At 36.4% G+C, this 27,062-nt stretch overlaps 1 protein-coding gene across 5 annotated transcripts in view; it reads left to right on the plus strand.

Moving 5' to 3' along the window:
* The window catches only part of LOC128865723 (protein qui-1), a 317,735-nt gene that overhangs the window by 192,707 nt on the left and 97,966 nt on the right, over positions 1-27,062 (plus strand). For all 5 annotated transcript variants that reach the window (XM_054106016.1, XM_054106015.1, XM_054106012.1 and 2 more), the window contains exons 5-8: positions 11,974-12,764; positions 13,182-13,261; positions 16,267-16,401; positions 16,498-16,727. In XM_054106016.1, coding sequence (XP_053961991.1) covers positions 12,650-12,764; positions 13,182-13,261; positions 16,267-16,401; positions 16,498-16,727 — 560 coding nt within the window. In that variant the 5' untranslated portion in view covers positions 11,974-12,649. The remainder of the gene's footprint in view (positions 1-11,973; positions 12,765-13,181; positions 13,262-16,266; positions 16,402-16,497; positions 16,728-27,062) is intronic.

Genomic DNA, 27,062 nt, shown 5'->3' on the forward strand with positions numbered 1-27,062 from the left:
TTTCATTTTATTGTACTAGAATTGAATGAGTTATAAAATTGCTAGCCCAAAAGTTTCCCGAAGATCCTGATTCAAAAGTGGAAAATGTTGATTAAAATTTTTTTGAAATTTTATTTATAAATAATTTCTATAAAATAAACTATGCACTTAGCGAAAAAATGACAGGATTAATCATAAATACTACTTCTCGTCTACATGCAGCAAAAAAACTTGGTTTTCTTAGACTTTATTACAACTTTGTGATAATTGCTTCCATATAACAGCAATCCATTGAAATGTTTAGCTTGCTTTATTTCTAGCACAAGCGATTAGCACTGATGCCGCGCGAAATACTTATAAGGCCAGTTATTGTTTTTAAACGAATTGAGCGCTGAGGAATAAGTTTCCGCTCTCGTCGCTGTTGAAAGCAGGTAACATCAATTGCAGGAGAGGGATATCGAGAGACGCTTGGTGACGTGTGAGATGTTTCTTGAACGCATCGCATCGTTAATGCGTTTGAATCGAGCTCGCAAAGAAAATTCCGGAATGCGACGGTAGACATAGTAAACTGATTTTGTTGCATGACAACGCCAGGCTTCACGTTGCTAAATCTGTCCAAAAATATTTAGAGGGACTGAATTGGGCAATCTTACCCACCCGCCGTATTCCCCAGACATTGCACCTTCGGACTACCATCTGTTCCGATCAATGGAGTTAGCCCTAATTGGAGAGCGATTCACTGCTTACGAGAGCATCGCAAACTGGCTCAATTAATGGATCAAGTCAAAAGAACTGGAATTTTTCGTCGGAGAAATTCGTATTCTGATGGAGCAAAGTTGTAGCTTCCCATGGCACATAGGAACTTCACTTAATTTTTATTTTTTAATTGTTTAAATAATTCGTAACTTCGACTAAGAAAGAACGGAAACTCTTCGCATACCCAATAAATAGGCGCAAGAATGTATGTAGTGCTTAATATTTAAAATTATGCAAAATTTATGGAGGGAAACTTCTGGCCAAAAACCAATACTTTCTCAACGAGACTTAAGCGAAATAAGCCGGCTTGCCGTGAATAAAATGCACAGCCCGTCGGAAATTCAGCGCTTACTTAGGTGGGGCAGCTCCTCCAACACTTTTAAATTTCCCTATTTTTTGCTTTAAAAATTCATTTATAATCTAAAGAATATCTATCCGATGTTTTAAGCTTAATAGAAAGTCTAAAGATTCCTTATAAAATCAGTGAAGTGATGAGCATTCAATGAAAGATGGAAAAGAACGAAATCCTTAATCGTATTTTTCTCAAAATACGTTTTTTCCGCGCTGTCACACAAAGTAATCAAGATATCAACTTTAAAATTTTCGGTGATATTCCCTTACATAATTATTAATCACTAAAAATATTGTTTTAATCGATTTGTTTATAAAAAACAGTCTAATTTTTTTCTTTTTCACTTCAAATTTTCATTTTTCTTTTTTTTCGTTAAAAATAGATAATTGCAAAGCGGAATTACATATTTTAAGGAAAATTTTTTTTCTAATCTATTTCAGCTTATTACAAAAGGCTGTACATTCCACGGGGCAAATTAAAAGAGCTACGTTTGAGCAGCTGTAGCGCCACCATTTTTTTGTTTTTCTGTTTTTTTTTTTTTTTATTTCAAAGAACTGTTTATATATTCATTTAGGAATACATATTAGTATGTAATTTATTTTAAAATAATAAATACTCTGAGTATTTCGCAAAAAATTATTGAAAAGCTGGTTGTCTGGAGGAGCTGGACCCTTAACCTTAAAGTTTCTGTGAGACGTATTCGGCAAATTTTAAAAGGAAAAGCGGCGGCTCGCTATTGATTTGGGCTGCTATTAGAGATCATGATAAGACCCTAATTTGCGTTATTTCTATGAAAATGAATGCCGAAAAATACATAGAGCTGTTGAATGAGGTCCTTATTGATTTCGGAGATGAAGTAAGTGTCCCCGAATGGATATTTCAACAAGCTAACGCAGCAGTTCATACCGCGAAAAAAACTAAGGAATTTTTTAAGTTAAATAGGATACCATTGTTATTAGAATGGCCCGCTTGTAATCCAGACCAGAAGCCGAAAGAAAATCTTTGGGTTATCCTGTCGAAACAAAGTTTTCAGAAATGAGTGAATATTTGACAATGTTAAACAATTTGAAAGATGAGTGGGGTCGAATTGATCAAAACACCGCCAGAAAGCTAATTGGTTCCTTTCAACGACGACAACAGCAAGTCGAAATTAACGAGGGTTCTTCTTCTTCTTCAACTGTCTGTTAGGATTAAAACCTGTTTTACAACAATTTGCTAGATAAAAATGCATACAACATAACATATATACTTAAACATAACAGCTATAACAAATATAAGAAATATAGTAAGTATTTATACCTGCGGCCATCGTAGCCGAATGGGTTGGTGCGTGATTACCATTCGGAATTCACAGAGAGAGTCGTTGGTTCGAATCTCGGTGAAAGCAAAATTAATAAAAACATTTTTCTAATATTTTTCCGAGTGTATTTCTGCCATGAAAAAGCTCCTCATAAAAATATCTGCCGTTCGGAGTCGGCTTGAAACTGTAGGTCGCTCCATTGGTAGAACAACATCAAGACGCACACCACAAATTGGAGGAGGAGCTCGGCCAAACACCTAACAGAAGTGTACGCGCCAATTATTTATTTATTTTACGTAACGCTTAAGCTTGAAGTCCAACATACTCACCATCTCTTTGGAGGTCTACCAGGTCATCTTGAAGTTGTTGGCTTTTCTATCATTGATATTTTTGCCAGTCGTTCGTTGGTCATTCTCTACACATGCCTATACCATTCCTTCCGCCTCTTTCAGCTCGACCTGATAACATTTTGTACGTCGAACATTTGTCGTATTCGCATCGTCCCAGCGATTGGTGCCTCCTATAGCGCGGAGAACCGAAATGTCTTGATACTGCCTGCTCGGATGTTTTCATATCCGCTCCCCTCTCAATTGCATATGTCAATATAGGCCCCACGCATGTTTTATATATTCTGACTTTCCCTTTAGTGTTGAGGTATTTATTTTATTGCACCAGATATCCATAAGATATCTTGCTACACGAGCTGCTTTGTTCGTTTGCGCGATGACATCAGAACTAAGGTCTTTAAAAGAAGTAATTTTTATTTTGGGTCCGAGGTCGTTGAACTACATAACCAACATAATTGGTGCGCCATACTACGCAAGACTGCTTCTTGGGGATATCTTGAGATTGTAAGCGATTTTGTTTTTGATGCGGATATTTGCATATTAAAAGTTTATGCAGCTTTTTCGAAACCGTTGAGGCGGCGCTGTAAATCTTCTTCAATTTCGGATGTTAGTACCGCGCCATCCACATATCAAATTATTTTTATTTCCGTTTTGAGTTCGTATCCCCTAGGTGCATTTTTGTGCACTCAAGTATCCTCAGTGTATACCCTCGCATACTCCAAGCGGATCTTTGGAGTTGGAGGAGGAGTGTTCTGCAAAAAGCTCCCCATCAGGCTCGAATTCCGGTTACCGGACTAATGTAGTGTGTTCCAAGCAGAGGTGGCCGCAATTAAAGAAGCAGCTGATTGGCTACTTACTTGCTAAATAACTGTTAAAGAGGTAAACATCTACTCCGATAGCGAAGCATCAATTAGGGCGCTTGACTCTACTATAGTGCACTCGAAACTGGTCAGAGAATGCCTGGTTTCACTTTCGACTGCATCTGCACTCTTTGACATAAGGCTAACTTGGGTATCTGGTCATAGTGGCATTGCTGGAAACTGTACAACGGACGAACTGCCTAGACAAGGGACCTGTGAGGTATTGTCCCCGCGAAAGATGATAATCGGGATCCCCTTGACAACCTGCGCTTTACTCCTGGAAAGACGAGCTTCGCGTCAACTCAGCGAACTCTGAGCAAGTAAACAAACATGTAAAGTCACGAAATCTTTCTGGTCACGGCTGGATCGGGGGCATTCAAGCGATCTTCTGAGGTCAACAAGATTGGACTCTCACTCTCTCACAAGATCTGAACCCACACTTTCCGCGGCGTATACATGCGGTGAGACTCGGAATTACTTCGAGTCTTTTTGTGGCAGCTGTATGAAGGATGAATTGAAATCATCTCAGCACCTGCTGCTTAGCTGCTTCGTTCTCGCAGGCCTTAGATATCAAAAATCTGATTGTTTTAATTGTTTGTGACCAGCTGTGTTTCGCAAAAGTTAAAGGTATTTTATTCACATACCAGTTGCGCTTCAGGAAATCCCTCTCAAAAATCATGGTATCAACGGAAGCCTTTGAGGGTAAGAGATGGTGCTGCAAGAAAAAGAATATTGTTCGGAGATGACTTTGGCCGTTAAAAATGCCTTTGATGCAGATAGCTGGTAGCGAATACTAGAAATCTGCATACAAGTAGGCACATCTAGTTATGTTGCCAGAATATTTGGAAGCTATTTTACGGACCATAAACTGAGGCTTAAAGGCGACATAGGCATTGAGTAGTAAAATTTGTTAGCAGTGGTCCATCTAGGATCAGTTTTAAGTATACTATTATGGCACCAAAGGGTGTTCTAAGACTGGGAGTGCCTCCTAAAACCGGTCGCTAACGAATCAATAAGTACGACTAAAGCTTGATTAACGTCCATGAACATAGAATTTGTTAAGCACAAACCTGACAAGCAGCAGGAAGACAATAGAATTTATGAACGTCAATGTTGGAACTGCGACTACCAATTCAAAACCTGCTATTAAATACCTAAGAATGATGACTGGTAGTCGTTTACACTTTAAAATGCTCCTAGAATATGCTCTGAAGAATCCATCAAATGTGCAGTCCAGACTACCGCGACGGTGGTCAAAGCGCAGCAAAAGATTCCTATATACATAAGTGGGTAGACAGCTCGGTCCTTCTGTATGCCGTACCAATCTGAACTGACGCATTGAACATAAATAACTATGCACGAAAAGTAATAGCCGTTTATCGGTTAAGCGCTTTGTGGACTATCTGCGGCTTCCATACAATTCCTGACGACACTCCATACGTCCTTACAGAACTAATTCCGGTAGGCTTTATGGCAAAAAAAAAAAATCACAGGCTATCCGAACACGACAGCAGAGCAAGGCGTAAAGACATTGTACCAGAAGAAAATAAAAGCTAATTAGTTTTGCTCTCATGTTGTCCTCAAATAGTGTACGCACCCTGTACTTCCATATTTGTAGTTCTTCCAGCGTTTCCTCTGGCATTTCACAAAAACTTAAGACCAATGGTGCTACAACTGCAAAAACTAATTTATCGGCATATGCGACTACTACCTGGACCACCTCCTCCGTTGCTTAACAGTATGCGACTATTAATGCAACCCTGCATACGTGCTACTATTTATATATCTTTACAACCCAAAAGTTAACTCTGGCTGTATTTTTCACAATAACTACCTTTGCATGTTACTTTACTTTACTCAACGCGTGTGTAGTAATTACCAAAGCTGCCACCTGCATGCAAACACCTGGGGCACTTTGTGAAACAAGCAAAATAGATGTACTCACATGTGGTGTGTGGTATGTGGCACACAGCAGATGTCACAAGCACAAAGTAGCATTTCAGCTCCACTCAATAGGATTATTTTCTTTTCAAGCTGAGTTATGCTGAATTCTATGCATGCGCATCTACCTACAAGCACAAATGCGTACACATACATACATATATGCGCATATCAATGCTATCTACTGGTATTTCAACTCCACCGACCATACGGAAAGCAATGTGTATGTATGCGTGTATGTATGTATGTTTGTATGTATGTATGTATGTATGTGAGGTAAAAGTCGATATCGTATGAATAAATGACCTCGTCGTCTGCATCCACATAAAACTGTTATTTCGTATCTACAAACACACATACAAAATTACAGGAATGTTGAGGCCAGTGTCTGGAAAAAGTACGAACGTGCATATAGGAGCATTTATGTGTAAATATGTATGTATATAGTTATATAAGAGTCTACCTTTGCTACATGAACATATTGGAACAATTCAATTGGTTTCATCGAAGCGGAAGTAATTGCCATCGATTGATGTCAACGACATTGTTCCGGGGATAGAATAACAAAAGAGAATAGAAGCCAAATACAAAAAAGGAAAAAATTAAAGTATAACAGTAGACTGTCTGGCCATTGTTGAGCTTAAGTTCGCAGGCATGCTTCTTTAATGAATTTTATGTTAGTTAAATTTCAATACTTAATTTTATTAAAACGTGACTAGGACAGACGTGACGATACGTCTAGTAGAGCTCTATTCTTAATTGAATTCAATAAATATTAAATGCAATAAAAATGAATACATACACTTAAATGTATATATATAAATACACATTCGTGCATGCTTTCAGAAAAAAGGTCAAACAAATTTAGAAGCCAGTTTTTTACTCAAATCCTTAAAACTGTTTACATTTAAGAACTACGTTTACAAAAAAAAAGTATTAGAAATATGTAATTAGTTTAAAAAATAAAATTTTGTACAAAAAATACAGTCCATGGAAAATTATAAATTCTGAAAACTCGCTCTGCTTCGGCCAGCCAAAAGTTTATACAGCAACGAAAGAGATATGGCTAATATTTTAACTTTTCTTCGCGAATTGAGGTTAGGTTTAGCAAGTTTATACATTTTCTCAAACTAATTTGCACTTCCAAGCAGCAAAAATATTGCCTTAAAAAGTCTCTAATTGAAGGCTATTAAAAGCTAAAGGGCGATCAATTTGGAGGTACTTTCCCCAAGGGTTATTCTGACAGGTCACACATGACTACTGTCAAACTATTAGGTTGGGGAATAAGTTCGTAGCGTTTTTACCGACGACTTTTGTTTAAACAAAAAAACAATAATTATGCCAATAAATTGATCAATTATAAAGGGGGATTAAGTTTTAAGGGCCGGTGTTGATTTTGAACAAAGTACAAGTTTTTTAGGAAATTATTGTCATTTCTCTTTATTCTGATAATATTGGTATGGCTCAATTACGTAAGGAGCAAAGTATCGGTCAAATGGCCGCCGCGGCCTCAGCGGCACACCCTCATCCGATGGTCCAAATTTTCAATGACGCTGAGGGCATAATTGAGGTTCTATGCCGTTAATGTGCCGAATTATCTCATCCTTTAGCTCTTGAATTATTGCTAGCTTATCGACGTACACCTTTTCTTTCAAATAACCCCAAAGAAAGAAGTCCAACGGTGTATTTGACGTTTAGGTGTGGTTCACATTAAACATCGGTCCTTAAAATTTAACCACCCTTTATATTCCCCCTTGTGGTTTACAACCTCTTTCTATGCCTCGCCTTATTTGCCGATACCGTTCCGCCAAAAATCGCCTGGTCTGCTGTCAAGGAAGTTATTGAACCAGTTTTTAAGGGCCTCTTTGTTATCAAATATAACGTCTTTCGTATGGTTTGACAGCGAACGGAAAAGATGGTAATCGGGATGGGATCGGCGCAGGGTCCAGAAAATACGGCGAAAGCTGAAGGACCTCGCATCCGAACTATTGGAGTGCGATTCTGACTACTTGTGCAACATGGGCTCTGCCAATGTCGTCAAGGAGTATGGTTTGACAATGACGATCTGGCCTTTTCAGGCGAATAGTCGTTGAGCTCGTACATGCAGGCTCGCAATTTTTTGGCAAATCCGATTGTATAAAGCTTATTGAGAATCGTTTTATGATCGCAATTCATTTTTTCCGCGAATTCACGACTGGTTTAGCGACTACTCTTCTTCAAAAGCGACTTGAGACGTTCTTCATCGAATTCAGCAGGCATTCCGCTGCGGGACGTGTCATCGACGTCAAAGTCTCCATTTTTGAACTTTTCAAACGATTTCCGTGCTGTAGACCCACCTGTGACACCTTCTCCATACACATCGTAAATGTCCCGGGCTCCTTCGGCAGCTTTTTGACCTCGGTGAAAAGCAAAGAAGTGCAGGTGTTGAAAATGTTGGTGTTGCCTACTAGGTATTCCATTTCTAAGTCTCAAAACTAATAAAAAATTATTGTAAATAACTCAAAAATACAGCTAACATAGTTTTGTAAAGCAGATAAACTTCTATCGAATCTTTACAAATCGTACAATTGCTTTTCGAAAATCGACGCTCTGTGAAAAGTGTTCATCGCGCGCTCAGGCGATGAGGCACATTTTTGGCTTAATGGCTACCTCAATAGACAAAATTTCCATATTTGAGCTGAAGAGCAACCCGAAGCCATTCAAGAACAGCCATTACATCCATTGCAATTAACCATTTGGTACGGCCTAAGAGCTGGAGGAATCAACGGTTCATATATCTTCAAAAACGAGGCTGGAACTAATGTAAGAGTGAATGGAGAATGCTGTCGCTCCATGATAAATGACCTTTAGATACTGGAACAACATTTGGTTGCAACAAGAATGCGCTACTTGACATACAACCAAACAGACCGAGAAACAATGGACTTACTGCATCGTCGTTTCAGTGAGAAATTTATCTTTCGTCTCTGATCACAATTGGACACCAAGATCGTGTGATATCACACCTTTGGACTTTTATTTGTGAGGGTATCTAAAGTCTAAATGACTTGTGGATAAACCAGCTTCGATTGAGGCATTGGAAGCCAACATTACTAAAGTTATTCACGAGATACCGACCGAAATGCTCAAGCGAGTTATTAAAAAATGGTGTTAATGGATGGACAACTCGTCCATCCCCACTCTCGTCGCAGTTGCGGAAAACATTTCATAGGGATTGTCTTTAAAAATAAATGTCATGAATGGTTCGACACAAGCATTAAAAAAGATTGCCCAATCAATTTGAAGATTCGTTCTTTTATTTCAATTGAAAATCCGATACCTATAAATTGATCACCTTGAATAAATACGTTAAGAACTCGTTCAGTAAATAAATTGCAATTTCCATTTATATTAGAGCAATAACGGCTTATGTTACAGGTATACAATATGACGAGTGCAATCAAAATTGTCTCTACTTTTCAGTGTCCGGGTTTCAATGTTTCCTACTGTAAATTTTTGCTTTTCTTTTTTATTTTCGTTGTAACTACTAAAGTGATTTTTAATGAATTCAACAAGGATTCATAGTTATGAATAATTATTTCTCGTGCTTACTAATACCAACAAGAAACCCCAAATCATTTAAAGTCTTTCTCTACCGGGTCCTTCTAACGCTTATACGGCCTTCCTTTTCCTATGCCACTTCAGTATTTGAGTGCCCACGTATGTATAGGGATGGCAATCCCGAAAACTCGCTATCCCGGTGTTTTTCATATCCCGCAAATGGTGGTATTAGCATGTATTAGTTTTTTCAGGATCCCGGGACTAATAGAAATGTGCAAATTCCGGAATCCCGAAAAATGTTAATATACAATACATGATTATTGCAAAATAATATAAGAAACTTGTTTTAATTGATTTGGGATTGAAAATGGCAACATCAATATTAACAAATAAATCATCTCAATCTTCGAATTCATTCAGTCCATCTGAGTAAGATTTCGCTTCAAGCTAAAAAACCATTTATATATAAATATACAACGTAGGGTCCTAACCACTAGACGATCACGGCCTTTCTAATAGCGGTCGCCCCTCGGCAGGCAATGGCAAACCTCCGAGTGTATTTCTGCCATGAAAAAGCTCCTCATAAAAATATCTGCCGTTCGGAGTCGGCTTGAAACTGTAGGTCCCTCCATTTGTGGAACAACATCAAGACGCACACCACAAATAGGAGGAGGAGCTCGGCCAAACACCTAACAGAAGTGTACGCGCCAATTATTTATTTTTTTTTATATAAATATAAATATTTTTTTTCCGTGTTTCCTAGATGGAACATAGAGGCCTCAATCAAAAAATCATACTTTGTATTTGCATTCTTATTTGCGATGTTCCTAAATTACATAGTTTTTTAAATAGAAGTTAAAAAAATATTACTTTAAAATTTGCCTGTTTTAATAAATATTTAATTTTTAGAAACAGTATTTTTTAAAATTCAAAGGGTTTTAACTCATATTATGTTTAAATACTTTCTATTATTGACTTTTTACTGATACGACGGGTGCCTTTTATTTGGCAGGATTTGGCAACCCTGGTATTGCAATCTGGCAACTGACAGCTGTATCGCAAAGTTTGACATTTTTTGGCTTTTACGTACTCAGAACGTTTTGAAATACCAGCGCTATTTGTGTTGTTTACAGTAACTTAAAAGATTCATCTCGGTCCAAAAATGGAACTACATCGTGAACATTTTCGTGCGATTATTTTTTACAACTTTCGACGTGGATTAACTCAGCAACATTGCATGGATGAACTTAATTCATTTTTTGGCGATGAAGCTCCATCAAGGACCAGTGTTTATCGATGGTATGGTAAATTCAATCGTGGTCGTAGTTCACTCCAAGACGAACTTCGTGAAGGTCGTCCAAAATCAATTGTTGTTCCGAAAACCATTGATGCTGTGCGCGAACTGATATTGCAAGATCGTCATGTGACCTATCGTGAGGTTGAGACAATCTTAGGCATTAGTGGGACCAGCATACATTCAATATTGCATAAACATTTGACTGTCACAAAAATTTGTTCGCGTTGGATCCCACACAATTTGTCAATCGCTCAAAAAAAGGCTCGTGTCGATTGGTCGAAGGAAATGCTCAAAAAATATGATCGCGGGGCTTCGAAACACGTCTATGACATCGTGACAGGTGATGAATCATGGATTTACGCGTATGAGCCCGAAAGTAAACAGCAGTCGACTGTATGGGTGTTTCAAATGAGCCAAATCCAACAAAAGTTGTTCGCGTACGAAACACTTCCAAGCAAATGGTCGCCTGTTTTTTCGGAAAAACTGGGCATGTCGCAACCGTACTACTAGAATAACGCAGAACAGTAAATTCTGAGTGGTACACAACCATTTGTTTGCCAGTTGTCTTCCAAGAAATTAGGAAAAGGACAATGCCAGCTCTCACACATCGGCTCAAACAACTGCATTTTTGAGCACCCAAAACATCGAATTAATGGGTCATCCGCCGTATAGTCCTGACTTGGCACCGAATGAATTCTTTTTATTCCCGTACGTAAAAAACAAACTGAGAGGTCAACGTTTTTCGACACCTGAAGAAGCGGTTGCGGCATTCAGAATGCATGCTTTGGAGGTACCTCATTCAGAGTGGCAAAAGTGCTTCGACAATTGGTTCAAACGCATGCAAAAGTGTATAGATCTTCATGAAGAATATTTTGAAAAACAATTAAGTGATTTTCGATGATTAAAATTTGTTTTTGTTCTCTAATCCCGACATATAAAAAGCACCCCTCGGGTTAATAAAATTATATCCTAAGATTAGTCCCAGGATAAAATTCGGGAATTCGGGATTACTTCAAAATTATCTCGAAATTGGGGGATAAAAATTTTCCGCTAATATTGGCATCTCTAATATGATCTGACCTAGCTAGAGAAACATTTCTATGTCTCCTCGCTCCAATTCAAGCAGGAAGCAATTTTCCTTACATAGAATAGCGAAGGAATGAAGCCCGACATGCAAACTGTAATAGCACACAAATTTTTCAAACTTCAACACTAATCAGTTGAAACTTGCACTTAACTTAATATCAAAATTCAATGGGTTATAAAACACCATACACAAATTTTTCTAAAAGTCTGATTAAAAAGTGTAAAATGTTGATGAAAATTTACTGAATTTTTTTTTTATTTCCACAAACTTTGAAACTTGGGTTTATATAGTTTTTGTAAGAGAATGAATTATATTTTCACACACAATTACCAAAATTAAACAAATTAAAACAAATAAATTGTCAAAATTTATCAATAAGTCTTAGTGCCGTAGTTATTAAGCGCAATGAATGTCGACAGTATAAAATTCGGTTGCGATCATTTTGCTTGCTTCGATTTTTTCACTTGTTTAAATCAAGTTTTAACATTTACTTTTTCCCTTTTTATCTTTTCAGCTACATACAAGCTGCGAAAATTTGACTACAAAACAATCCGCTTTATTGAGATCTGCCGCAAGCATTAAGTTGTTAAGCGCTATGAGTATGGCAAAATAATAATATGAGAAAAATACAAAATGTTGCAGAATTATTACAAATATTATCATAGCAAATAGAAAAGGGATATACTCATATACCAGCAAATATGGGGCGAACAAATAAGTGAATGGTATTCGAGTTAAATGAAGAGAAAAAGCCAAAAAAACGAACGCCATAACAGAAACTTCAGTGGGCTGTAGGAATTATACGAGTGCAAAAAATAAACGGCAGCACCATCTGTTGAATGACATTGTAATCGATTGGAATTTCAGTCAGCTAGCCAACAGCAAAAAAAATTTTATTCATATGCATACATATGTATAAATATACATACATACATATGTATAAGTGAATGCTCATGCATGTTATTCATATACCGAGCAAATAGCAATTTGGAATTCTTTCTCGACAATAATAAAGGATATTAAAAGTGAGCTGAAAATATTCAACACTAACAGTTAATATAAAATAAATAGCAGAAAACATTAAAATAAAATTACCTAATAAACGCTGCTGCTGGACAGTACGGATACGCTGTGGCCACGCTGTTCACATTCCCGAATAATTACCCACACCAACCACCACAGCACACAATATGGCTGTACCCATCGATGAGGGCGTACTAAGCGCTCTACGGGGAATAACAAGCAAAAACACACGCCTTCCTAAGCCGCTGCTCATTAAAGTTTATGTATCCAGCTTGAAGGAGGGTAAATAGTGTAACCACTCTTAGACACACACATATAAATATGTATACTATATATATGTACATGTGTATGCATACACTTATACTTAGTATTTGTTTTTATTTAAGTCAAATCGCTTTCGTTCTCCCTTAACTGCCTTTTAATCGCCTATCTCATATTTCATGCCCTAATTGTATTATTAAAAGCTTAGTTCATATATCATTTGGGCTTTGCACGTCCCATTTAATAGCATTGTTTGCCGGGAGTTGGGTGTATTCAGCCCTAAAAATTGTTTGCCAATTTTTTTAGTACTTTTTTCATAAGCATATAAATACTTGTATTATTCAAACTATGGTGTCTCTACGCGAGTATGTTACTATATTTATTTGACTTAATCACTTTTGTTTTCCAATTTATTCAAACTATTTTATATGTTTTTAGAATTTTGCCAGGAGCGTCGCATGCTTTTGGAACTAGTTGGGCCAGAGTTACAGTCAATTTACGATGATCGGCAAATTGAGGTAAATGTTGTTGTGCAAATATATTATTTGCATAATAATTGCAATCGCTAATAATAACTACGATTACAATTACGAGAACAATCATAATTACTATTATAATTACATTTGAAATACATTGAACATAAAAAATACAATACAACTACCATTACTCTTACAATTATAAGTCCAATTACAATTACAATTATAATTACCATTACAACTACCACTACAATTACAATTACGAGAACAATCATAATTACTATTATAATTACATTTGAAATACAATGAACATAAAAAATACAATACAACTACCATTACTCTTACAATTATAAATCCAATTACAATTACAATTATAATTATCATTACAACTATATTACAATTACAATTACATTTAGAAATGTAGTCATAATTACTATTACAGTTTTTTTTTGGTGGGTGAGGTAGGTTTCCAAATGCCTTAGCATTTACAGGGTGATATGACCACTAAAGCAATCCATCTTCTTTTGCTGGGGAGACTCCCTTCCCGCGACTACTTTCTACATTACTTCGGAAGGGCCGAGACCCACGTCTATGTCCACCTTGCTTGTAGACAGCTTACCTTACCCATGCGGTATAAGTATTTCACCCATTTACCTAGGTATTGTGGTGTCTCATCGGCTTTGCCACCGCTGCATGGTTTGGTATCTCCATTCTGCGGCGTTATTGGTGGCGTGTTTTTTCCTATAATTCCACGTATCCACTCGTTCCAGAGTCATGACGTCGATAGGTATCTTCCCGCTGATTACAAAAACTGCTGCTCGTGAGACAATGCGGTAGGCTAAAGCAACTCAAAGTGCCGTCGTTCGTTGTACAGCCTTTGTGTTTGGCTCTACACTTTAGCGAATCTCTCCATATTTCGCTGTCATACAGGAGTATTGCGTTTGTGGTGGCCATAATCAACCTTCTTTTACTCTGGGCTGGTCCACCGATGTTCGCCATTAGTATATTCAGCATTCTCGTCATCTTCGCTGCTTTAGTAGCCGCGTTCCGTATCTGGACCCAGAACGTAAACCTGCTATCGAGTTGAATGCCCAGGTATTTCACCGCCTTTTGAGTTACTAGGGATGTATCGCCTAGATGCGTGCTGACCTTGAGTGGCCTCGTATCATCAGGATTACTTCGGTATTATATTTGGCAAACTTAAGCCATGATCCTTAACATGACTTGGTTCAGCTTCCTCTTGGAACCCTTGGTATCTCACGCGGATATGATGGCCGCTATATCGTCCGCTTATCCCACGAGATATGTGTCTTCTGGCATTTCTATACTCAGGATGCTTTGAGTAATGCACGCATTGTAAACTTCAAGCATCATGTTTGTTCAGGTTTCGGCCACAAGCTTTGAGGACTTCAGCTGGGACGCCATCTGGATCAGGAGCTTTGTTCCTTTTGACACTTCTTGCCGCAATTTTAGGCTCTTCTTCAGTTGGCTTCCTGCTCTGCATCTCTGTTTCGCCTGGCTCTGGTGTACCTTCTTCTATTGCGGAAACACTCTTGTCTAGGCTCTGCGATATCTGGTGTCCACCAGTACATAAGCTAACTTCTTAAGCGGAGCCATACACGGGGCCGATGCGTCGTAGTTGCGCTAAATCATGGTGATTGCAAGGAAATTTGATTCACTACTAATGTGCGGCACGGGATTTGCAGCAAAGTGAGGCAGGAAAACTTCGGTGTTCAGTTTGGATATGTTCTATTTGCGAGTTCCCTTTACTTTTGGGGGTGGGGCAGGGTTGGAAGGTGATGTATTAGTGGTCACTTCCAGTATAGTCTTCTACGACTTGCCACTCTTTAATTGCCCCAGTCAAGCTATCAGTTACCAAGACGATATCCGCTGTGATGTGTACACATCCCGGTCTTCTGAAAGCAGTGGCGTTACCTGTGTTTGCCACTACTAGCCCCAGTCTGGCGGACATGTCCAATATGCGCCTTCCTTGTGTGTTCGTTATAGGAGTGCGCCACTCGACTGCTTTGGCTATGCATTTACATATATAATTACAATTAAAATTACTATTCCTATTACAATTACAAACAGTCATAATTATTGTTAAAATTGCATTTAGAATTATATTTAGAACTAATTTTCATAATTACAATAGTATTACTAATACTGAGTAATACTATACTAAGTAAATTACTGAAATTTTTTTTAAATTACAATTACAGTCACATTTACATTCATGGCAGTAATGCCATAATTATAATTAAGATTACACTCATAGTTACAACTAAAATTTCTCGCATAATTAGAATTACTGTTACTATTATTATCAATTACTTTAGTTCCATTACAAATACAGTTTCAATTACAAGTTCCATTACGAATACAATCGCAATTATAATTAGTCACGTAATTACATACACAAATAAATAATTACGATTACATAATTACAATAACCATTACAACCAGAATTACAATTAATTGCCCTCATAATTAGAGCAAAATCTACAATTACAATTGATCTTTTTAAAAGCAATTACAATTATTAATTAAATTAAAATTAAAATTTCCCTCACAATTACAATTATTCTCATAATTCCAGTAACCGTTGCAATTACAATACCAATTACAAATACAATTTCCATTACGAAAACTATTGCAATTATACTTACAATTATTACAATTATATTACTAATTGAAATTACTCCTATAATGGCAATTACTATAAAAATTTTAATTACAATTAGAATTAATCTCACAATTACCCTTACAATAATAATTAAAATTATCCTCAGAACTTTTACAATTATAATTACGCTTTGAATTACCATTGAAATTTCAATTACAATTTCAGTCCCAATTACAATAGCATTTTTATTCCAATTACAATAGCATTTTTATTCCATTACAATTACAATTAAAATAATAATTTTATTTGCAATTAAAATTATCTTCACAACAATTACAATTATAATTACTCTCTGAATTACTATTAAAATTCCAATTACAATTTCAGTCCCAATTACAATAACATTTTTATTCCATTACAGATTGAAATTGTCGACATGCATTTCGGCACCGGTCCTTTGCATATTATGCAAGTTGAACAGGATCCATATATTCTACATGATTATCTCCATGAAATTGAGACTTGCTATAATAACTCGAAAAGTGTATTTTTTCTGGTTAGTACATTTCATGATGAACTTATTTTTCATTAAAAAAAAATCGCTCAAATTAATTCAAAAATGTACAATTTCACTCCTTCAATGAATTTATAGGCGCTTATCGGCGACAGCATAGGTCCCATGCCATTACCAACGCACATCGATGAGGATATTTTCACTGGCATATTGGAGCAGGCACAAACAAGTGACGAGGAGCGAAACTTGCTACAAAAATGGTACACAAAGGCAGCAACAGGCACGAAAATTGTCAAGAGCACCAGTAGCAGCGATGGTGGCATAGCAGCCAGCTCACACAGCCAGTATGTGCTCAAGCAGGACTATCGGTGAGTGATGTCGGGGTAATTGTGCATAAGTGGATATTTATGACATAATAAATGCACATTAAGCCAAATACTAATATCTACTCACGCATATGTGTTCTTGTAATGGGTTCGCTCGTTTTCATTTTATTTATGTCCAAAGCGTGTGCTCACATCTTTGCGTGTGTGCTGCCATTGTCTGAGGCGTTCAATAAAACTCAACTTACGCATTTATAAATTTCAATTTTTTTTCGCTTGTAGCTACTGACACGTTTTTTTCGACTCATGCCTCGGTGTTTTGCCAAAAACCAATTGATTTGTTTTGTGTTTTGGGCCTATTAAAGCATTTAGGAAAGAATAAAAAGGAATGTATTTGTTTTTTTTTTTTTAATGGGAAGTACTTTTAATTGAAATGACCATGAAACCTGTTCGAAACTAAATTTCCCGATATTGTTTTTCTTTTTCTCTCAAATTAAGCCTTATATTCATAATTGTCCTACAAATGGAGAGACCAGACCGCCTTTTCTGTGCCGCCGCTGAACAGCAGATGGGTTTGTCGAGAAGTTTTTGTATGACGGAGATTTAACAAACTCCTGCTGTTATTAAAAACAATTTTACTACAATACTTTTTCGTGCTCATGGTGAAACTAGCCCTAGAAGCAAATACCAGCTGTTCACTTTCTAGGAATTTACCAAAAAAATTGTTTGATTTTCTCCATTACAGATATATTTTGTCTTTTCGCTAATAGATATTTACTTAAGTTTGTCAGATTGCTTATAACCTTTTCAACATAATATTTTTGATAAAAATTCTGTTTCTGACACTTTTCTATCAGTCCCGCCCAGCTGATCGATCCAATTCCATGTACAGGGTCCGGCACTCGAAGGGTAACCAATTAACAAGGCTATACGTTTAGTTTGAAAAATTACTTTTATTCAATTCAAAGTAAAAAATGTATGAAAATAATACAAAATTAAGAATCGATTCACTTTTGATCGATATGATCACCTTATGCCTTGACTATACCCCCGAGACGTGTTCCAAGCTGCTCGAATATGAGTTATAGGTATTTTGGCCCACTTGCGGACAATAGCTTTTCTCAGCGCCTCGAGACTGGTGAATTTCAGAGCCATTGTGTGGACTTTATGAAATTCGAAAAGTTGTTTTTTAGCTTGGTTCACTCCTCTTGAAACGTCGATGGTCTGCTACCGAAATGTTTGTCTACCGACGGCTTCAAAGCAACCCTCAGAATACTTTCCCGGAAATATTTCGCATTTACCTTGACGCCAGATTCGCTAAAAATGATTGGGGAGCATCCATCTGCGTTTACAGCGGGCTAAACGATTACTTGTGCTGAGTATGAGCGGTCGGTTAAATAAACTCTATCGTTTGGGAGTTAACGAATCGCTCAATTTGAAAAAAATGTATCGCCAGAAAACACAATGTTCGGAAATTGACCGCTTTCGGCCAAGCGAAGCAACTTCTTCGCTCTCTCAAGTCTGACTTGTTTGGACAGGTTATGCCCGTGCATCGGCTACGCAAGCGGTCTGAGGTTTGTTACACTTCCATTGCCGGACCCTGTAGCTTCATTTGAAATTTTGCGTTTTAAATTTAAGTAGTTTTTTATGATGAAGCCTCCCAAATATTCTAAACCGTCTTCTTGCCATGAGTCCATTTAAATTTTTTGGGCAAGCACCACAGGGAACTGCATCCCTCCCGATTTCGTTTTTCAAAGTTTTTCTGCAGACGATTTCTTAGCCATTTTTGTTTTACTTTGCTTTTTCGTTCACACATTTTTCAATTTTATATAATTGTCCTACAAAGGATATGCTTGAATTTCGTTTCTTCTTCTTCTTAATTGGCCCGATAACCGCTTACTTGATTTTGGCCAGTCGTTTCTTTCTCGTGCTAACCGGCGCCAATTAGACACACCAAGTGCAGCCAAGTCCTACTCCACTTGATCTTTGCAACGCAAAGGCGGCATTCCTCTTCCTCTACTACCAGCAGCTGTTACCGTATCGATTACTTTCAGAGTATCCATTCGGACGACATGACCCAGCCAACGAAGCCGCTGGATCTTAATTCTCTGTCGTCGTAAAGCTTATACAGCTCATCGTTCTATCGCCTGCGATATCCGCTGTTGCTAACGTTAAAGGTCCAAAAATCTCTCGTAGAATCTTTCTCTCAAATACTACAAGCGTCGCTTCATCGGATGTTGTCATCGTCCACGCTTTTGCGCCATACGTTAGGACGGCCATTATGAGAGTCTTGTAGAGTGTTAATTTTGTTCGTCGAGAAAGGACTATTCAATTGCCTACTTAGTCCAAAGTAGCACTTGTTGGCAAGAGAGATTCTACGTTGGATTTCAAAGCTGACATTGACATTGAATTTGGTTGATATGGAAAACAAAATTTAGCTCCGTCAAACCCTGTTTGTACAAACAGATAAACAGCCAAATATCAAAATGAATATTTCCATCACACAAAAATTTGTTTAAAAGTTAAAAGCCCATATTAAAAACGTTATTAAAAATCAAAATTGGACGATTAATTTTGCGCCACCTTGTATATTTATATTGATATTTGCTTTATCGCTTTAAGAATTCGATGAATTTGTTGTAAAAAAAAAGTTTGTTTACTCTAGTTTTTATTCTTTTTAAACTGTGTTCCACTTAGCCTAGAAGAATTTTCAATGTATTCAATGGGTAAAAAATAAAAATAAAAGGAGGGTGTCCTAATAGAGGTACTACTCAATTAAAATGTATTTTTAGGTACACAATTAATTATTTGCAAGCTCACAAAACCCTTCAAAATATAAAAAATATTTGGAATTTTAAAATTGCATGCAACAAAATAAATGCAAGCAAATGGCAGTTTTTCGCTTTGAACTCACTCTACCGCATAGTTCCGCCTCCGCGACGCTTATCGCCCTCCGATTCACCAATCACTGCATCTCATATTGCACGACATCGCTGACGGGTCTGCTAATCAAGCAGCTCTGGGTGTGTAGTTGCAAAGGCAACATACCACGCTTTCCGCTGCTGCTGAGTGCCTCATTTTCCCTCACTCGTCGTTAGCGTGCGCTGCTTCATTTGACTGACTCAACATCTTTATTGCAATGACTTGAAGTGGAATAAAATTTTGCAGATATTTGAAACTTTATAAATTTTCTTTCCTTTTACTTTTCCCGTTGCAGCTCACTACTGGCTGCGTAGATACAAAATTTTTTACTCAGTTTTCTTGTTAACTGTGTGTGTTTATATTTCATAAGTTTGCATAATCTTTGAAATTTTACAAAATGCAGCTGTATACCGAGTTTATCATTGCATAAAATTAAACACACATAAGTGCATATGTATATGCTATATAGGTATTTACACTTTAACGCATATGTGTATAAGTTTTGCTATCTAAGCCTTGCGCTGTGACACCCAATGTGAGTAGAAGCTTTAGCTGCTTGACATGCTCTGACGCACGGATATCCTGTGAAAAGGAGTTCTGCAATCCATCAAGTTGTCATTTTTCTAGTAGTTCCTTGGATTTCCACTTTTTATATTTAAAAACTGCTTGGGGTTGGGTGTAACTACCATTCAGCGGGTCCGACTTCGTGTCCCGCTGCGCATCAACTCATATAATAGGAAATTGTTTTCTAATTTCGGTCGCTCTTTGGTAGGTAAACATTTCTCTTAAAAGCCATTTACGGTTAGTGACACACCAAATCATTTAATAGTTCAGGTAGGAGGTTATTTCGCATGCACCGTACAGTCCATATGGTCCTGACACCTTGCCATTATCGCCTTTTCAATCATTTGCAAAAGCTTCCTGATAGCAAAAAATTGACAACAAATTGAGAGGTTTATGAAAGTAGCTGGTCAGGTGTTATACCAGTAGGGTGAAGAACTTTTTCAAACTCGAAATTATGAAATTTCCTCCATAATGAACGAAAATTTTCGAACAAAATTACACATATTTCAACTAAATCGAATATATACGAGAATTTCTTCGTCGAAATTAAGCAATCGAGGATTACAACTTTTCACTCGTCCCAGTGTGAACAGATCACTTGATGAACTTTTTAATCTTAACATTTTATCATCATCACTTGTCCAGGCAAAGTAAGTTCTAATTTACGACTACCATCGAGAGAAGAGGAGTTTTTGTTTGACGACCCTGTAAAGAAAAGTAACACAATTTGGAAAATTAGTGTCCTCAATTTAGTGCGAACAGGGAGTGTACTTATGGTGCGGAAATCTGGACACTGAAAGTTAATGATATAAACCACCTATTGCGATTTGAAAAGGCCATAATGAGAAAAATCTACGGTCCTATTCGGCTTGAAAACGGCACGTGTTGCATGCGTTATATATATATAATTGGCGCGTACACCCTTTTTTTTTTTGGGTGATTGGTCGAGCTCCTCCTCCTATTTGTGGTGTGCGTCTTGATGTTGTTCCACAAATGGAGGGGCCTACAGTTTCAAGCCGACTCCGAACGGCAGATATTTTTATGAGGAATTTTTTCATGGCATTAATACACTCGGAGATTTACCATTGCCTGCCGAGGCCCGACCGCTATTAGAAAAATGTTTTCCTTAATTTGGTGTTTTCACCGAGATTCAAACCTACATTCTCTCTATGAATTCCAAATGGTAGTCACGCACCAACCCATTCGGCTACGGCGGCCGCCTGGTGGTGGCCTGGTGATGAAAATATAATACGTTTTATTAAAGCGCAGCGGATTAGATGGATTTGCCACATCATATGCCCAACAAAAGAATCCAAAAAAGGCTTTTTACTTCCAATTGGAGGAAGAAAGAGAGGCCGACCAAGAAAGAGATGGCTTGATGACGTCGAACATGGCTTAAAAGCGATGCACGTTCATAATTGGAGAAGTGAGGCAAGAGAGAGAGACTGAATTGGAGGAGGATTGTTGATGAAGCTATGGTCCACCACAGACTGTGAGCTAAGAGAGAGAGAAAGAGAGGGAGCGTACTTAAGAAATACGATATAAGGACTCAAATTCCTACGATGGAAGAATTTTTATGCAAATTTGCTGAAAAGAAGTGACGTGTCGAAATCAAATTATAGTTTTTTTTTTCAAGCAACTAAATATCTTTATATGTTCCGTTATGCTTTGAATTTAATTTGTTTACAATAAAAAACTGTTGTGTTTGTGGGGTGTTCACATTTCCCTATTTTGAACAAGTATTTTTGGAAATACCCGTGCCCCGAAAGCATTTGCTTTGTATAAAAATGACTTCACCCAAGTTCATTTTCCGAAGTTCCATGTAGCACCTTTTATTAGCCTGGCCATTCATCTGCCACGTGTTTCGTTACTCCAGCGGTCTTACGATAGACTTGAGCTTTCGTTCTTTATTTTGCACGCTGCAAAGTTTGCTTACTGCTTCATCCATCCTCTCGTTCTTTAATTCCCACAACTTTTCCTCTCAACCTCTAAGCTGCGGTAAGTAGATAGCTGCGGTATGCAAAAAACAAGCAGTGGAGCGCATAAACGTAAAAATAAAGATTTCCATCAGTCAAAAGAAACTTTTTTTTTTATATAGTACAAAAAAAAGTTATACAAAAACAAAATTCATGATGATGAATGATTAATTTTGCGCCCCCTTGCACGTTTTTTAGAAAAACCAGATTAAAAACATTGAAAAACAAATACCAAATTGAAAAGTATTCATTGTCTTTTCCATAAAATGACGCTATGTTGTGGTCATATTGACACAAAGAATTGATGTGTCCATAATCCGCTTATTTCCAGTGCCTATTTAAAGTATTCGAATGAAAAATATCTAGAAGAAAACCGATATTCCCCTAGCTGCTAGTTTCCTAACTAGTGGAATGTAATTATTTATAATTAAATAAAATTTCATATAAATGAATAAATAAAAAATAAATATCTAGAATGAACTGAGTAGCAAAAAGCCTGACTTTAATAAACTACTCCAAAGGAGGGCAAAAAAATAGACTTTCAGTCACTACTCTGTAGAGGGAATTTACGATAAGAAGGGATACTAAGTAAAGGAAATCAAACTATTTTTGTATAGCGCAAGTCCAACAAAGGATACTGCCTCCAAGGGCAGCTCAATAAGTAACATAAAACAAGGGACCGCTAAATAAATAGATTCAAAATAAGTTAGGTCGTCAATTTATTGAAAATTTGCACTAAAAAGATATTTTCTGACTTAGAATTAGCGCCAGGCGAAATTCCAAATATGACCAAACGAAGCTGGTTTATTTTCAAAACCATTGCCAGACAAAATTTTTTTATAGCTCGCGAAGAACATATAGCACCTCAACATTTTGATCAATGTGGACTATTTTTCTTTATTTATTATTTATTATTTTTCTATAAAAGTGTAGCTTATTATCTGACCAAATCATTATAAATCCAAATTTTAAACTTTATAAAAAAAATTCCAACAATTCCCAAAAGTCCCACAAGCATTTCATCACAACTCCACTGTTTTAATTATAGTTTCTCGAAAAGTTTTTGGTATGCAGTTTTACACGTTATGAAATTTTCGTAAAATAAGGTACAAATTTGCAGTAGCTAAAACCCTGATTTTTTATAATTTTTTTCCTAGACGGTATTGCGTTTTCTCACGGTAAAATAAATGCACGGAATTATTTTTATATGGACAAAATACATCAGAGGAAAAATATTAACAATTGACAAGAATTTTATTGCACTACAATTTAATCGGTGGTAAACTGCGTATACAAATTTTTTTAGAAATTCAGTTGAAAGAGTTTGAAATTTTGAAGAAAATTTGTCGATTTTTTTTTAATCTTGTAAAAAGTTTATAACTGCTTTAATATAACCTTAGTGTTTTTATAAAAAAAAATATATACATATACATAAAAATTTAAAAATGCTGGTAGAAAAATTGAAAAGGCAAAAGAGTGCAGTAAAACTACTCTGAAATACAAAAATATACGTCATTAATAATTATTTACACCAAAAGCCAAGCACAGCCAGAGATTTTCCGTTTCTAGTGAATTATAGACGCACCAAAAGGGCGAGCATGACTTGCAACACTTTTCAGGAATGTTTGCGCAAATCATTTGTAACACAGGTGAAATGTAACATGAATATGTATATCTTCTATGTTTGTAAGAATATTTTCACAGCTTAAGGTTCTGCCAGTCAAAGCTGTTTTGATTTTACACAATACGCCCTGTCATTCAAAGGAAGCTTTTAGAACACAAATGGAGCCCCACTTTTTTTTTGTTTTTGCCACCAAACGTAAAAGGTATCCTGCGGTGAACGCATTATCTGACAAGTTAGTTAAAATTAATTTCGAGAGAACTTAGCAAATTTTTCTCTCCGCCAAACATAAGCCCTCCCCTCAATATTTTTTCCTATCCTTCCTCTTCTATCCTCCAAATGATATCACAACGGACGAAATTCGTGGTCTCTAACCTAGTAAACTTCGTGATTCCTCTTGTATCTTCGTTCAAGTCTGAGCAAAAGCGAACACCAATATTGTAACAAATATTGGCATATTTTATTACGTTATGATAGATCATTACAGTCTGAAGAAGATGTTGTTCATGAGCATCAGATTGTTGTTAATTCGGATGACGGCGAAGGTGGGACTAAATAACCGGCCATAAATCTTTAACTGCGACAGCTGAAATCATTTAAGGGGGAACGCCACAGTGGGAGGTCAAAAAATAGTCGATTTTTGGGAATTTTTTTTGGAAGTAGGAATGATTATTCGAGGATCGGACAAAAGGCCCTTTATTAAATATATATTAAACTATGTTGATGTAAATTTTTATTAAAAAATATTGAAGATTGACAAATTAATGTAAATAAACGTAGCGAGTTAAAAAAAATGACGTCATCTGGTGGCAGCGATACAGCAATGAATAATCATCTGAAATCAAAAACCCAAAAATTTTATTAATCTACACAATAGTGGCTATTGTTGTACGTAGCCGTTTTTTTTGTTTTTTTTTTGACGAAATGGCCGCCATTTTCACCATTCATTCACCATTTTTTTTTTGATTTTCAACAGGCCCAAAAAAATAGTTATTTTCAAAATTTTGAAAATTGGCTACGTACAACAACAGCCAATGCGATAACAAAAATTTTGAAAAAAAGAAAATTAAAATCGGTTCATTAGTCTTCAAAACATCGTTGCCACCGTATCAAAAAAGTCGTTTCGAGAAAAACGCGTTTGAAATAAAGCATCGTATCGTAAGCGCTACAGGGCCGAACCGACGGGCGCTCACTTAAGTGCACATAGAATCGGGAATGAAGCGAATTTCGCTTTAAAATTTTTACCATATTTTCGCGAGTAGTTATACTAACAATTTATGGAAAAAAAACTAGATTTTTTTGCATTTTCACAGTGGCGTTCCCCCTTAAATTTTCAACGAAATATTTTTTTTTTAATTTTGAAGAGGTCGTTTGTGCTTAGGATGACATCAAGTGGATGGAATACCAATTTGTGCTTAAAAATATCAGGGGTAGTAAAGAACAAAAATTATTGAGAAAAACAAAAAAATATTTTGAAAGTATCATACTTTTATAGGAATAATTAGCCATTTTCGATACATATACACGATTCATTTAAAAATAAACTGGCTCTACTTTCACATATCACTGGCATAGGCTCACAGTAACAGCAACTTTTTTTAACTTTGACAGATATAGGTGGAATTTTGTGTGCCTGATGAGTTTTTGTTATCACAAATTGGTAAATGTACTTATATTTTTTACTAAGAACAACAGCGTACTCGCACCGCAGTCACCGTATTCACCGTACTTGGCCCCCTGCGACATTTTGCTGTTCTCAGATTTACAACGCTCGAAAATGTGGAGATTAGATATAGATAAGAAGGTCTGGAAAAGGGCAGGGTTATAGGAAAATAGGGATATCAGAAGTGATTTGAGGATTGGAAATAGCGCTTTCGCTTGTGGTTATTTATATTCAAATCTCAGCGTGTCAAGTTAAAGAAATTAAAATAAATATTTATGAATCAAAAAATATAGAGAAAAAAAACTTAAAAACCCAGTTTTTTAACAATTTTTCTGATTATTTGTAATACGAAAATACTGTTTTTTAACTACTTTTACAATTTTTAACGTGTTAAGGGTAGTCAGAGACCCGAAAAATGATGAATTTCAATAAATTTTTTTTCTAGTCAATTGCTTTATTTTACAAAAATAAAAAAGATAGCAGCATTAACATATCAAGTTTCGATTAATTTCAGTAAAATTAAAAAAAAAAATGCATAGTTATAAAAGTTATCGCTGTTTGTCTCGAGCCCGTTTCTCTAAAAGTCCCTTCGGTGATCATCACAAGTCGATATTCCTCTAAAATCAATCGGAGAAGAGAAATTAATTTTATTAATAGATAATCTTGTACCTGATTGAAGTTTTTTTTCAGAATTAACAATATGTCGGCCTCAGGAAATATTTTCAGATTTTCGAGAAAAAAACCGACAATTAATTGTTAAAAAAAAATCGAAATTAAAAAAAAAATCCCTCGATCAGGCACGAGTTTTCTATGTTTTTCAAAAGTAGTATACATTTTATTGAAATCTACCAAGCGATTTTTAAGTTACAGTTGTGACCAGTTCAAAAAAACATAGTTATGAGAAAAGCATTTAATGTTTTGCTATCGATTTAAGGAGCGCCCAAGCACCCATTGTTAATTGTTGAATAAATCGTAAAGCATTTGTCGGATTCACTTAAAATTTTCACACAATATTTTTAAGATATTATACTATTAGAAAATGGGAAAAAAAAACAAAAATCATTTTTTTTTTTTTAATTCTGACTACCCCTAACCTCTTTACTTCCCTTATTGGTGACTGAAATGGCAAATTTGGTTTCACTCTGACAGAGATTGTCATACCTTCTGCTCAAATATGAACGAGACGTTATCAATAAAACGGTCCGCGGATGACATATGGCAAAAATAAATTTTTTGTTTTTTGGTAGGACTGTTATAAGCTTACATGGCAAATTTCAGCGTGATATGTCACATAGTTTGTTTTCTGTGCTACTGTAAACAAGTCAAGCTCGATGTGTTTTTCGAATTTAACGATGGAAATTCAAGTTGAAAAAAGAATTTGTTTGAAATTTTGTTATTCCAATAAAATTTTGGCTTCAGACGCCTTAAAAATGTTGCAAACAACCTATGGGGACTCTATCGCGTGCACGTGTTTTTCAGTGGTACAAATCGTTCAAACAAGGCCGTACAGAGGGCCCAAAAAACCACGCCAAAGTAGCTCAAAAATTAAGGTTATGCTGACTGTTTTTTTCGATTACGAAGGTGTGGTGCACTCGGAGTTCCTTACGGAAGGCCGATCAGTTAACGCTGAATAT

Source organism: Anastrepha ludens, chromosome 6 (genome assembly GCF_028408465.1).
Source record: "Anastrepha ludens isolate Willacy chromosome 6, idAnaLude1.1, whole genome shotgun sequence".
Lineage (NCBI taxonomy): Eukaryota > Metazoa > Arthropoda > Insecta > Diptera > Tephritidae > Anastrepha > Anastrepha ludens.